Genomic DNA, 13,151 nt, shown 5'->3' with positions numbered 1-13,151 from the left:
GTTTCTGAGCTACAGGGTCTTTTCGAAAATTTTGCAATTTGGGACAGCCCTCGTATCTCCGTTATTATGGATGATATGGAGAAGGTAAAAACTCATTCTTTTTGAACTTTTTACGTAAAATACAGTGACGTAGTCTGTTTTTCTACGAAAAAAATATTTTTGAAGATATGAACTAAAGTTATGTTTTTTCAAATGGAACACCCTGTATATTTATAAATCACATGATCCGCGCTGCTATAAGCTTCTCAAAAATATATCTCACTCTATATTTATTTTCACTATTTACTGCAATATATCATTTTCTTATTAGTAGGCTGTGATAAATAACAAAAAATCAAAATGGTATTTACTAAAATAGTCATACAAATATTAAAATTTTATTTGGAATTGATATATTTTACTTTTGAACTGTTACCACTGAATATCTGACTATATATAAAGGAATTTATTATAACGAGATGGGTTTGCAAATATCTAAAAGCTTGCATTATTAAAGCATTTTCCAGGGGTTCGACATTGTGTTAGTTGCCACGATATATTTCATATTTCAAAAATCCTCAAAATCAGAAATCAAGAACGGACAAATCCGGGAATAAGGGAGGCCATCATATGGGTCCATAGGTTTCAATTCATTGATTTGAGAAATAATAATTTAATAAAATTCTAATATTTTCGTTGTAAGTTAAGTTGTGAGGTGGAGCTCCATCTTGCTGAAAGTATATTTCAGGTAAATTCGCTAAAGGAATATTATTTAAAAGTGCCGATACGATAGCTTCCAAGATTTACGAACAGCGGTAGATAATTAAGTTTCACTAATATATACAGAATTTATTAGTGGCTCTAATAAGTGTATACTTTTAATAATTCTTTAGTTTCTTTTATTATCAATCATGGCCTACTAATAAATTTGATCTTTTAATATATTTTTTTAAATATTGCACTAAATAGTGAAAATAAATATAGAGTGATATATATTTTTGAGAAGCTTATGGCAAGCCAGATCATATAATTTATAAATATACAGCGTGTTCCATTTAAGAAAACATAACTTAAGTTCATATCTTTAAAAATATTTTTTTCGTAGAATATCAGACTACACCACTGTATTCTACGTAAAAAGTTCTACAACAAACAGTTTTAACCTTCTCGATACCTTTAACAATAACAGAGATACAGGGGGTGTCCCAAATTGCAAAATTTTCAAAAAGACCCTGTAACTCAGAAACAAAGAGGGCTATGAAAATTTTGTTTACGGCATCTTTCGTTTGACAAAAAAGTGGCACAGGTTTGTTCAAACCGCACCCTTCTATCTTTACTAATAACGGAGATACCGTATGATTTCAACCAAAATGGGACACCCTGTACAATGCGTTTATAATGTACAGAACAAAGAGAGGACAGTAAACACGTTGCCAAACGTATGAAATAAACCGAGAAACTGTGCACATCGCTAAGAGACGTGGAAGGGGATATAGCAGATTTGTCGCAGTTGACCGGTCGACCCAATCAATACTTCAGTACTTAAAGTCAGTTAGTACTTAAAGTTCTAGAGAAAGGTCATGCGTTCAGCTTCACGATTTAATTACGTCTCGTGATACTTAATTTGTTTATTTATTAACTAGTCGTGGTAATTTTCCCTATATCTTAATTTTTTTTAAGTGCAAGCTAGAAGCACTTGCATTTTTGGTAAAAATAAGTGGAATTGAATGGGTGTTCGATAGCGGTCATGCTATTAGAACTCTGAATTCAAAAATCCATATCTCGAAATCTATTAGAAATAATAGATTGTAGTTTTTTCAAGAACTTTGTTAATATTTCTGGTGTATTTTCTTTGTGGAGAGTATGTGAAAATCTTTATCAATAAAAAAAATACACGATTGCTGAAAATTGCTATGCTCTAAAAGTTAATGGATGGATTGTTTACAATTTTTGAATGGAAAAAACAACCTTATTGATTTTACATACATGTAACATATTGTAAAATATCCGATCTTGAAAATAAAAAAAAGTTTCAATATCTACAGTGGTTCTTGAGTTATAGCCTGTTATGTGTTAAAAAGTTGAGTTTTTAAATTATCGCGATTACTGACGTTTTCTCGTTATAAAAAAATTACACCCTAACGATATGCTTATAATTCCATTTCAGATGATCATAAACATGTCTAATGATTTTATCTAATCGTCTCTTGAAAAAAGTCTTTTAAAAATAAGCGGTTTGCGATCGTGATTTTACATTACTTGATAGGGACAGGCGTACCGGAAACGCCGCAACAGCACACCGTCGCATTTCTCTCACTCCGACTTAATAAGATCCCTATGCGATTTACTTCCACACATGTAAATGCCGACCCAAAAGTAACAGTTGCCAGCACGGTATGTTTTTTTTTTCAGTGAATAGCTATGTTCTTATTACTATTCTTAGCTAGTATGTTTAAATAAACTAATAATACACCCCTTAATAGGTTTATAATTATTAAACTTATGTGTTTCAGCGTTCTTCAAATTCTTGACAAACTCATCGCTCATTGTTGCTTCGCAATCTGACGTTAGCATTGTGTCTGGTATCAGTGCAAGCGTTAACAGCAGCTTCTCCTTCAGTTTTTCATCAAACTTCAGTAAGTATTAGAAATGTTCATACCCATTTTCCTATTTTTAGTTCCAAAGAAAAACAATATAATTAAAATTTGAAAGATATTATAAGAAATTTGAAGAACAGACGCATAGTTCCTATTATTGGTGATAAGCACTATTATTTCTAAAAATGCAGTATTTTGTATTAAAATTCAGATGCAAAAAATATACATTTTTTAATTTGTTGTTCTATTTTCATATTTTTCTTAGTAAACTGTATCTTTCAAATATACCATATGTTTCCAGATTGTCTATACAAGAGGAAAAACTTTTTTACTGTTGACATTTTCAGAAAAATGCATTCTTCATAAAAAATTTTGCTAAAATGATTAATCCCGTTTATACTTTTCCAAAGTTCCATCCCGTTTTAGAGAAAATTAAGAAAAACATGAAATATGGTTGTATTTTTCTATAGTAATATAATTTCGATTTCATTCTGGTGGTTATTCATAGAATTTTAATTAACGTAATATTTTTTGGTCCACTCCATTTTTTTACATTTTGGACAATTTTTTTTATGTTGTGACATTAAAAAATACATACAACCCTAAATTTTCACCTTTCTATCATCAACCCCTATTTTTTAACAAGGTTTTTTTAAAATTTCTTGTTACGTCACAAATAAAGATATTTACTAATATGATCATTTCTTTTCAGGCTCCAACTCTAGTATATCCGTTGGCTAAAAGGTAATCAACTTTTCACTTAACTTTTAATAAATTAAAAAAAATAGAAAAAAAAATTAAAACACAGAGAGAATACTAACATAATACTCTTGTTTTTCAGGGCACAGAGAAGGTACAAGATTATAAATATAATGTAATCATTAGTTTATTTTATTTTGTGGTAAAGGAAACAAGAAATAAATGGTATGCACAACAAAATAACAAACGGTGTTTCATTTTTCATATTTAAAAATCTAATACATGAGCTCCCCAAATATCAGTATATTATTATTAATAAATTTTATGTTTAAAAAACCGATATTTAAAAATTATGCATGTCTCATGTCATTCTTCATCCGAAGAGAATAATAAAATAATTCATATAAATTATTTAACTCATAATAACTTGAGCTTAAGAGTAATTATAATCTTCACACTTAAAATAAATAGGTAATTGTCATACATATATGTAATACCCCCATAAGGTTAGTGAAAACTTGAAGTGTATTACAAGAGAGTGGAACAACAACATGCAAAATAAACGTGGATAGTAGGTGATAATCAAATTAATATTGATTTATTTTAAAATTTCATGCCTCTATCTTGAATCACAACGGAGTTAATAGCTCCATTGTGAATATAGTTTTCTAGATACACAGGGTGCTCCTTAATGACATGCTAATATTTGAGGAGATGATTCTTAAACCTATTCTAAGAAAAAACTTTATATGAATATATCTCCTAAACATCTTAACTTTATAGCTACAGGCTGGTAAAATTTTCTATTTTTTTTTCAAAATATCTCTCTACAGCAAAATGCTTATTTTGATATTCAAAAAAAATTGTTTCATTTCTTAATTTCTTTCCAGCCGATCCAGAAATGATTTCCAGACAACAGTCACTGCATCATATTTTTAACGATTTGACTCTGGAATAAACTGACTTTAATTTTTTAAGCAAAAGCGCAAAAAATAAATGGAGAAAATAATATTTATTTTAATAGAAGTATTTTTCTCCAAAAATATTCAATGTAAAACCCGTATGGACGGCACTGGTTAAAATAAATAAAATTCTTTGTACAGGGTGGTCGAAATTGGTCTGTTTTAACAGAGAAAGCCTATTTCCTGAGTAGATAGAGCAAAACCGACATAGATGTCATGGGCTCGATTTCTGAGAAACGTTTAATGGCGTAAACCGCCTGTTGATATATTCACTGCCAACTGAGATACGGGGTCTTTTTGAATTTTTTTCCATTTTGTAAATTGCCCATAACTTTTTTATTTTGCGGAATAATAAAGTTCTGTAAAAACGTTATTAAGGCACTTTTTAGGCACAATCCAGTGGCGTAGTCAGTTTTTTTCTATGCTTGCTCCTTTTGTCAGAAATAATAAAAGATATTTTTTTTTTTAAATGGAAATCATAGTTGGATATGAACTTAAAAAAATGCTGGCGTTTTCCCCTTTCCAATGATCTAAAGTTATGGACATCTATTTCTAAGAATGAGAGAAATATTAGGTTTTTAATCTTTATATCGAAGCGGGCCTTGATTTTGTATTGACCTATTTGCCTAAATATTTTTTATCACAATTTAATATTCTATATTATTATTTATCTGCATAATTAAAGACTTTTGAAAAGGTAAAAATTAACATTCTATATTAGTATTAGTAATTACAATAATTGAAATCGATATACAATAAACAAAGAATAAAACTAAAAAAAAGTATTTTTTGAGTGACGAATATAGTTTTCTAAAAAAAATCATCAAAGATGTTCAAACTGAGCACCCCCATGATCAATACACAATAAACATCTTTTGCGCACAGAGTTACAACAATTTATTAGGCGAACTGGTGTAATAAGTCCAAAAGCTTGCCTAGTAGCTTTTACTTCTCTCGTCCCAATTATTCTTCCCTTATATGTATATACAGGGTGTCCCAGAAATAAGTTCAAATATTTTAACTGGTAGTATAGTTCAACACCAGAAACACGTTTATGAGGTTTTTTTCGCGAAAAAAATATTTTGAAAATTTGAAATCTTTTGAAAAAAAATTTGGAATTTTTTTTAGTTTTTAGTTAAAAAACATAATTTCTTGGTAATATGGCGAAATAGGTATTAGATTCAATTTACAAGAAAGAAAATCCAAAAAAAATCCAGTGGTTCTCAAAATTTTAGCAAAAAATTATATTAATAAATTTTAATATTAAATTTAATTTCCCCCATAAAAAAAGTTGAAATGAGTTACATCACAGGACCTAGCAGGCCAGGATATGGGATACCTTTTTCCAATCCGATTCTCTCTAAATTCTCCATTTAATAGTGCAGTTGTAACCCTGGTTTTTTAATTGTAAATGGTAATACTAATATAGAATGTTGATTTACCTTTTCAAAAGTATTTAATTGTGCAGATAAATAATGATATAGTGATAAAAAAAGCAAGTATAGGAAAAAGACTGACCAAATGGTAAAAAATTCAAAACGATTCCGTATCTCGGTTGGCAGTGAAAATATGAACAGGCGGTTTAGGCCATTAAACGTTTCTCAGAAATCGAGCCCATGACCTCTATGTCGGTTTTGCTCTATCTAGTCAAGAAAGAGGGTTTCTCTGTTAAAACAGACCAATTTCGACCACCCTGTATATATGCATAGAAGACGTGTATCAAGTTTCATAAAGATATCTGTAATAAAATAAGAAAAAAAGCTTTTTTTAGAAAAATTTACCACCCTGTATCTCAGAAATTAAAATGTTTACGACATACATTCATATGAAGTTTTTCTCTTAGAATAGGTCCAAGAATCACGCCCTTAAATATTAGCATGTCATTAAAGAACACCCTGTATGTATAGTAATTTTAAATACGTGAAGAAACTAGAAGAGGTTATACTTTGATTAAAGACTTTCCTTCTCTACTACAAGGGTGCTAGAGAATTTTTAATTATATCCTTAAACGTATTTACAACTTTAACAAAACAACCTAAACAAATATTATTAATTTTTCAGAGGTAGATATACATTTTCGCGTAAAATCACTGGCAAACCGTTTTGTACATATGATTCGTGTCATTATGGGATATCACGTCCTGCCGCAGAACAATTTTGTGTCATTAACTTCACGTTAACAACAGGCTTGTTTTATAAAAATGCACAAATAATTTCATACAACCATAGTAACTTTTTTTAGAGAGAGCTGCAGGAAAATTCATTTTTAAGAATTTAATACACTTAAATCATATATTTCGAGAATAAAAATTTAAATTTATATACAAACTGCAAGGATTTAAAAATTTGCATTTTTCAAGATGTCTCTTAACAACTTATAGTGGTTCCTGTAAAAAGAATGTAAAGGGAGGGACAGGGTATTTCTCATCCTCCTGTAACAACAGCTGGTTATCCTTCGAGGAGTGGACATCTATCTCCTACAAGGGTGTATACCCTTCCACATTTGGAATTTAGCCAGAAATTTATTGCATTTAAAATGACCAAAGTTATGCTTTGTATTACTTTTATGTTTAATTCATTAATATTTTTTTTGCTTTACATACTCACCATACATTTACAGCAGATTCGTATAAAATTTCAGTGAGTCAAGTATTGGTCTTTGCATAATATTTCTTACTATGGAATACTTTTCTTCTAGATTGATATTTTATTGAGTGAGTAGGAACGTTAATAAGTTATAGTGAAAAACTAAACTCATTACTAAATTGTATGGGCACATATAAAATATAGATAATATTTTATTTTAATAAATTTCAATATATTGATTTATCAAAACACCTTTATTCTTCTAACAATATTATTTATATTTTTTTGTTGTGTATCTACACTCAGATGCAAAAAAACGCAACGGAGAAAATTTCGGTCAAATTTAAAGTGTTATATTTTTGATATATTTAGCCCTATTTTCATGATTTTTTTAGCAAGCTGTATATAATTATACAGGGTGGCCCATCGAAAACGTTCCGCAAGGCATAACGGCCAGGATATTTTTTTTCAAAAAATCCAAAAACACGTCAATTTTGTTTGTGAAGGGGACAACTTTTGCCCCAAAAATGATTGCAAAATCTTCAACCCTCTAAGCGGGGGTGTCATCCCCCAACTTTTTTCAAATGGGAAGGGGGGTCAAGTGGCGCCGCAATGAAAAGAGCTTTCTATTCTCTATATTTCCCCGCTTCGTTTTTGAAAATCGGTCCAGTCATTGAGAAAATATGAAGGATTGAAATTTGAAAAGTTTATTTAAACATTTATCAGAGTGTTAGTTAGTTTTTTTTATTTATTTTTTATTACGCATTTTTTCACTTTCCACAAGGTTGAACGATCAGGTGCGGTCTCAATATCGTTAAACTGACTTACAATAGAATTTCCAAAAAATACCAGCCCGCGAAGATCAAAATCGTCTTCGTTGAGTTCTTGTACCAACTGAATTTTGTACGGGTGGAACTTGTGTTTTTTAATATCCTTTGAACACTTGTACGATTCACGCCGGTTTCATTGGCTAATTTTCTTGTACTCAGCGTACAACTTAACAAGTATAGCTAGGGACGTGAGAAATATAAAATAACACGCGACCGGTGCTATCCCCAAGTCTCTTCCTATATTTGTACAACTGTCCTTATCTTGGCAACTTGGCCCAATACGAATATCTCCATAGCTTCATTTACTACAGGATTTTCCCTCTGCCTCTTTTTATTCATAACGGAACCAGTTTCGCGAAATTTTGCTACTAACTCTCGAACAAGTTTGCCATAAAGGTGTTTGTCATGATGGCGTTCATTGAATATCTGCGCAACCCGATTGCCACATTCATTATTTTTAAAATAAAGTTCGATTATTTCCACTTTTTCTCCAAGTGAGTACACCATAATTGTTAAAAAGTTTAACGATATTGAGAAGAACTTCAACGCACAAGTCAGAGTACAGCTATCTAGCAACTACCGCACCTGATCGTTCAACCTTGTGGCAAGTGCAAAAATGCGTAAACATCTAGAAATAATAAGAAAAAATAGCAAATTGGTCGAAGGAATTTATCCTTATCATTTACTCTGATAAATGTTTAAATAAACTTTTCAAATTTCACTCCTTCATATTTTCTCAATGCCTCGACCGATTTTCAAAAACAAAGCGCGGAAATATAGAGAATAGAAAGCTCGTTTCATTGCAGCACCACTTAGCCCCCCTTCCCATTTGAAAAAAGTTGGGGGATGACACCCCCGCTTAGAGGGTTGAAGATTTTGCAATCATTTTTGGGGCAAAAGTTGTCCTCCTCACAAACAAAATTGACGTGTTTTTGGATTTTCTGAAAAAAAAATTACCCTGGCCGTTATGCCTTGCGGAACGTTTTCGATGGGCCACCCTGTATCAACTTTAATTTGTAAACTCAGTTTTTTATAAACGTTAGTATTTGGCATATTATACAGGGATAATCGAGGGGTTGTTTACCCTAACTTTGACACACCCTGTGCAATAATTTCGTGTGTAAATTTTCCTAAAACATTATTTTAGGGTCAAAACCATGTCTCCTTAGCATTTTATTTTTTGGATCATGTCAATTCATGCCTTGGTTAATTTTTAAGAGCGAAATGAACTTGCCACAAAACAATTTGCAATTTTTTCAATTATAATTTATTTCTGAAGTTTTTTTCAATATTTTTTCAATATGATTGGTGATTATTGTGAACTATATACTACTATGAACTGCCCATCATGTTCGACGTTTGGGAAATGCTTGGTAGAAGGGTTAGAGGTTGCGCAGCGTTACCAGCTTCATTAAATGTACTTCGCTTAGTCCTTAAAGAAGAATGGGAAAACATAACGCAATATGATATATGCAGCCTCAATGACAGTATGAATAAACGTATACAGGCAGTTATAGCAGCTAGGGGAGGCAATACAAAGTATTAGAGTATTTTTGACAGTTTTTTTCTGTTTGTATACTTCAGTATTACAGATGTTTTCCTTAATATCGTTAGTTCTGTTATCGTTATTAATGTTTATCAAAACTTTATGTCTTTAACGTTATTTTTAATTTAGTATCCGATATGAGTATCCGATGCAGCGTAATATGACGTTACGACAATAGTCAGCAAAACTATCTCGTCTTTTTAAAAAATTACATCAAAAATAATGATAACTGAAAAAATTGCAAATTGATCGTGATCAGTTCATTTTGCTCTTAAAAATTAACCAAAACTTCTTAAAAATTAACCATGCATTGACGTAATCCAAAAAACAAAATGCCCAGGAGACATGGTTCTTACCGTAAAATTATATTTTATGAAAATTTACACTCGAAATTATTGCAATATGTTTTAGAGTTAGGATAAAAAAAACAACCCCTCGATTAAACCTGTATAATATACCAATTACTAAAGTTTACAAAAATTAAGTTTACGAATTAAACTTGATGTAAGTATATACAGTTTGCTAAAAAAATCATGCAAATAGGGCTAAAAATAACAAAAATATAACACCATAAATTTGACCAAAAATTTGTCTGTTGCGTTTTTTTGCATCTGAGTGTAGAATAACCAAAGTTATGTTTTGCATTATTTTTTAATTTAATTTATTAATATTTTTTATTCCTTTACATACTCACAATACATTTACAGCAAATTCATATAAAATGTTGGTAAGTTAATTGTGTTTCCATAATATTTCTGGCTATGATATACTTTCCTTTTATGTTGACTTTTTATTAAATTAGTAAAGGCTCTTTCAATATATTTGAAGACTTTTAAATTAAACATACAAATTAATTAAAACTAGATTATTGTCTTAATTTTATGTAGATTCACACATAAAATTTAGATAATATTTTATTTTAATATATATTTATTTATTAAAATAGATTTATTTTACTAAGAATAATATTTATATCATTTTTATAGAATTCATGGTTATGTTATAAGGTTTTTCACGGTATATTCTTTATCGAATACATTGTAATATTTTCTATCTAGACAGTGGAGTAATTTTTATACAAAAAATATACAAACTTTTACAACGCTTTCTTAAGCTTAATTATTCAGATTAAGTCTACAAACTTTATTATATTTGTTAAATAAGTTTTGTAATTTTATTTTAAGTAAGTACAAAGAACTAAAATAGTTTTTATAACTTTAAGATTTGAGTAGTTTTACAGAAATTTAGGTTATAATGTGTCTTTTTATAAAGAAGTTTTTTTATAAAGAACATTTTATATAAATCCAAATACGATAGTTAACTTTTATGATTGTGTAATTATTCTCGTGTAAATAATTTTAAAAATTTTAATTATTTTAGTTTTTTAACAATTTTTGTTTTCGACTTTCATTAAACTCAAATTTCAACTTTAAAAATGTTCAATTTGTGATTTTACCAATGCTTAGTCAAAATCATGTTTTCATCAATTTTACACCATATTATAAATGATGGTATATGAAAGTTGTTTCCAAATATGTAATAATATATCATTCCATTTAAAATAGCAAAAATGCTACCACTTTTCAAATGTTTCGGCAATACTGTAACTCTGATAATATTTTAGATAGATCGAGCTGGTGCCTTTATGTAAAATTCCAAATTTTCGATATACCCCTTTCATTGGTTCTGTTATTACCATCACCGGAAAGTCAGTTACCGGTTTTCATTTTTTCCTTTCACTATAAGCTTAATGCTACCTAAAATTCAAAATTTAAAGTTTGTGTCACTTGTAGAAGTACGTTGGGTTAAGTTAGGTTTTCTCTCTCTCTCTCTAATAAATTCTTAAACAAAAACGATTGCTTGTTCTTTATAAAGCAACAGATGCAAAGACATTATTAAGGATTAAATGTTAATTTCAGAAGGATGATTATATCGGGAACATAATATCCTTTTAAACAGACATTAACGATTTAGTATTTTAAGCAATGAAAATCTGTCTTGGATCCCTTTCATCTGTCATTAGGGCGAATTATACTTAACCAGTCTTCCAATATTCTTTGTAGCAGTTTTATGTTAAAATTTGGCCTTAATATTTTGCGTAAATAATTCTGAATATTTAGTATTAATATTTATTGTAATATATGGTTATTGTTTTATTATATCTTAAATTATATGCGTTTTTCTTAAATGGTTCTACCGTATGATCGAAAAAAGACGGCGTCCACTTAGCTTGGAAATAAACATCAATGACATTCCCCATATAATTTCACATATAAAATGACATCGATCTTTATTTCATAACCATTATTGATGTCTTTTTTTATAATATTGTACTAGACACTATAGAATATAAATTCAACGAAAAATAGTAGAAAAAGAGCATATCTAAATCTAAAAATATACTCGACTCAAAATGTAGACATAAATCTAGAGAACAACTGACAACTGTCAAATCCATTGGTTTGAATAATTCCTGATCATTATATCAATTCGTACTATAATATTGGCAAAAATAAAACTCTCACTTCACTGTTAGGCGGTACTGAGTCAACAAATATATACAGGTCAGGTCAACAAATATATACTCTGTGTTTTTTCTCAGATAAGATTTTGACAGACGATAACAGAAAAAGAAACAGATGACGTCCATACCAATCCATTTATTTCGCTAAAAAAGTTTCTAGTATTTTTTAACTATGGATGGGTTTATATATAAATCCATATTTCAATATTATTGGAGAAACGAAACGATGAACGAAGCACGGACGCTGAAGCAAAGTCTTGCCAAATTATATACAGGGTCCGGCAATAGTGCGTCGGGCATCTGTAGCTTCTAAAATATAAAAGTTAAGAATTTTGTTTAAGTGCAGACCTAAAGTATGTACCAGGATGTATTTCAGGAAAATATTTTAACTTCTATAGGGTGGCTCAAAAAAGTGTGAGTGGACCTGCATGATTTTTTTAAAATGGAACACCCTGTATATTATTGCATTTTTGGCTTCCTTTCAGATCACTTTACATAACCCTAAGATATGAATAAATATATTTCGATAGTTTCAGAGATAATTAAAAAATAAATTAAATATATATATTTTTAGCCCTTCTAAAAAAATTATTAAAAATACAAGAACTGTTCTGAAATCAAAACTATATTAGGTATTTACTTTAGATGGTCCGTCCTTACTTTACCATAAATTTAGTAATCGTAAATCATACAGGATGTTCAATATTCTACACCAAACTTTCTAAAATATAAAATACTTTTTCTTTGTTTTTTTAAATGGAACACCCTGTATATTATTTTTTCATTAGATGGAGGGTTGAAAAGTGAACTTTTTTTGTATTTAGAGTATTTCAAAATTTTTAACCGTTTCGCAGGTACACGCAGTATTATTTCATATGGTGCTTTCAGTGGTAAAATTCTAGAGAAAAATCATTGGGTGGCTTTGATAAAAATTTACTGTGGAAAATGCCATATGAAATATAAAACCGCAATACAAAAAATGTTCATTTTATAATTCACGGTCTATTGAAAAAATAATATACAGGGTGTTCCATTTAAAAAACCGAAGAAAAATTATTTTATATTTTAGAACCTTTAGCGTAGAATTTTGAACATCCTGTATGATTTACGATTTTCATGTTTATAGCAAAGTAAGTACAGACCATCTAAAGTAAATGCCTAATATAGTTTTGATTTCAGAACAGTTCTTGCATTTTTAATATTTTTTTTAAATAGGGCTGAAAAATATATATTTTTGATTTATTTTTTAATATCTCTGAAACTAATCAAAATATTGATCTGAAAGGAAGCCAAAATACAATAATATACAGGGTGTTCCATTTAAAAAATATGATCCAGGTCCACTCACACTTTTTTGAGTCACCCTATAGAAGTTAAAATATTTTCCTGAAATACATCCTGGTACATACTTTAGGTTTGCACTTAAAT

The 13,151-nt window shown here is 29.5% G+C and overlaps 2 protein-coding genes across 3 annotated transcripts in view; one reads left to right on the top strand and one right to left on the bottom strand.

Moving 5' to 3' along the window:
• Window positions 1-3,518, top strand: part of LOC115875497 — a 30,196-nt gene extending 26,678 nt beyond the window's left edge. Inside the window, exons 11-13 of the mRNA XM_030890967.1 lie at window positions 2,493-2,615; window positions 3,289-3,320; window positions 3,418-3,518. Of these exons, the coding sequence (XP_030746827.1) occupies window positions 2,493-2,615; window positions 3,289-3,317 (152 nt within the window). The 3' untranslated portion in view covers window positions 3,318-3,320; window positions 3,418-3,518. The remainder of the gene's footprint in view (window positions 1-2,492; window positions 2,616-3,288; window positions 3,321-3,417) is intronic.
• The window catches only part of LOC115875498 (beta-alanine transporter), a 934,216-nt gene that overhangs the window by 521,080 nt on the left and 399,985 nt on the right, over window positions 1-13,151 (bottom strand). The gene's annotated exons all lie outside the window — the stretch shown is intronic.

This window comes from Sitophilus oryzae, unplaced genomic scaffold (genome assembly GCF_002938485.1).
Source record: "Sitophilus oryzae breed Bouriz unplaced genomic scaffold, Soryzae_2.0 scaffold_1389_pilon_pilon, whole genome shotgun sequence".
Lineage (NCBI taxonomy): Eukaryota > Metazoa > Arthropoda > Insecta > Coleoptera > Curculionidae > Sitophilus > Sitophilus oryzae.
The sequence above is the reverse complement of the archived record's forward strand: the minus strand, read 5'-3'. Positions and strand labels throughout refer to the sequence as shown.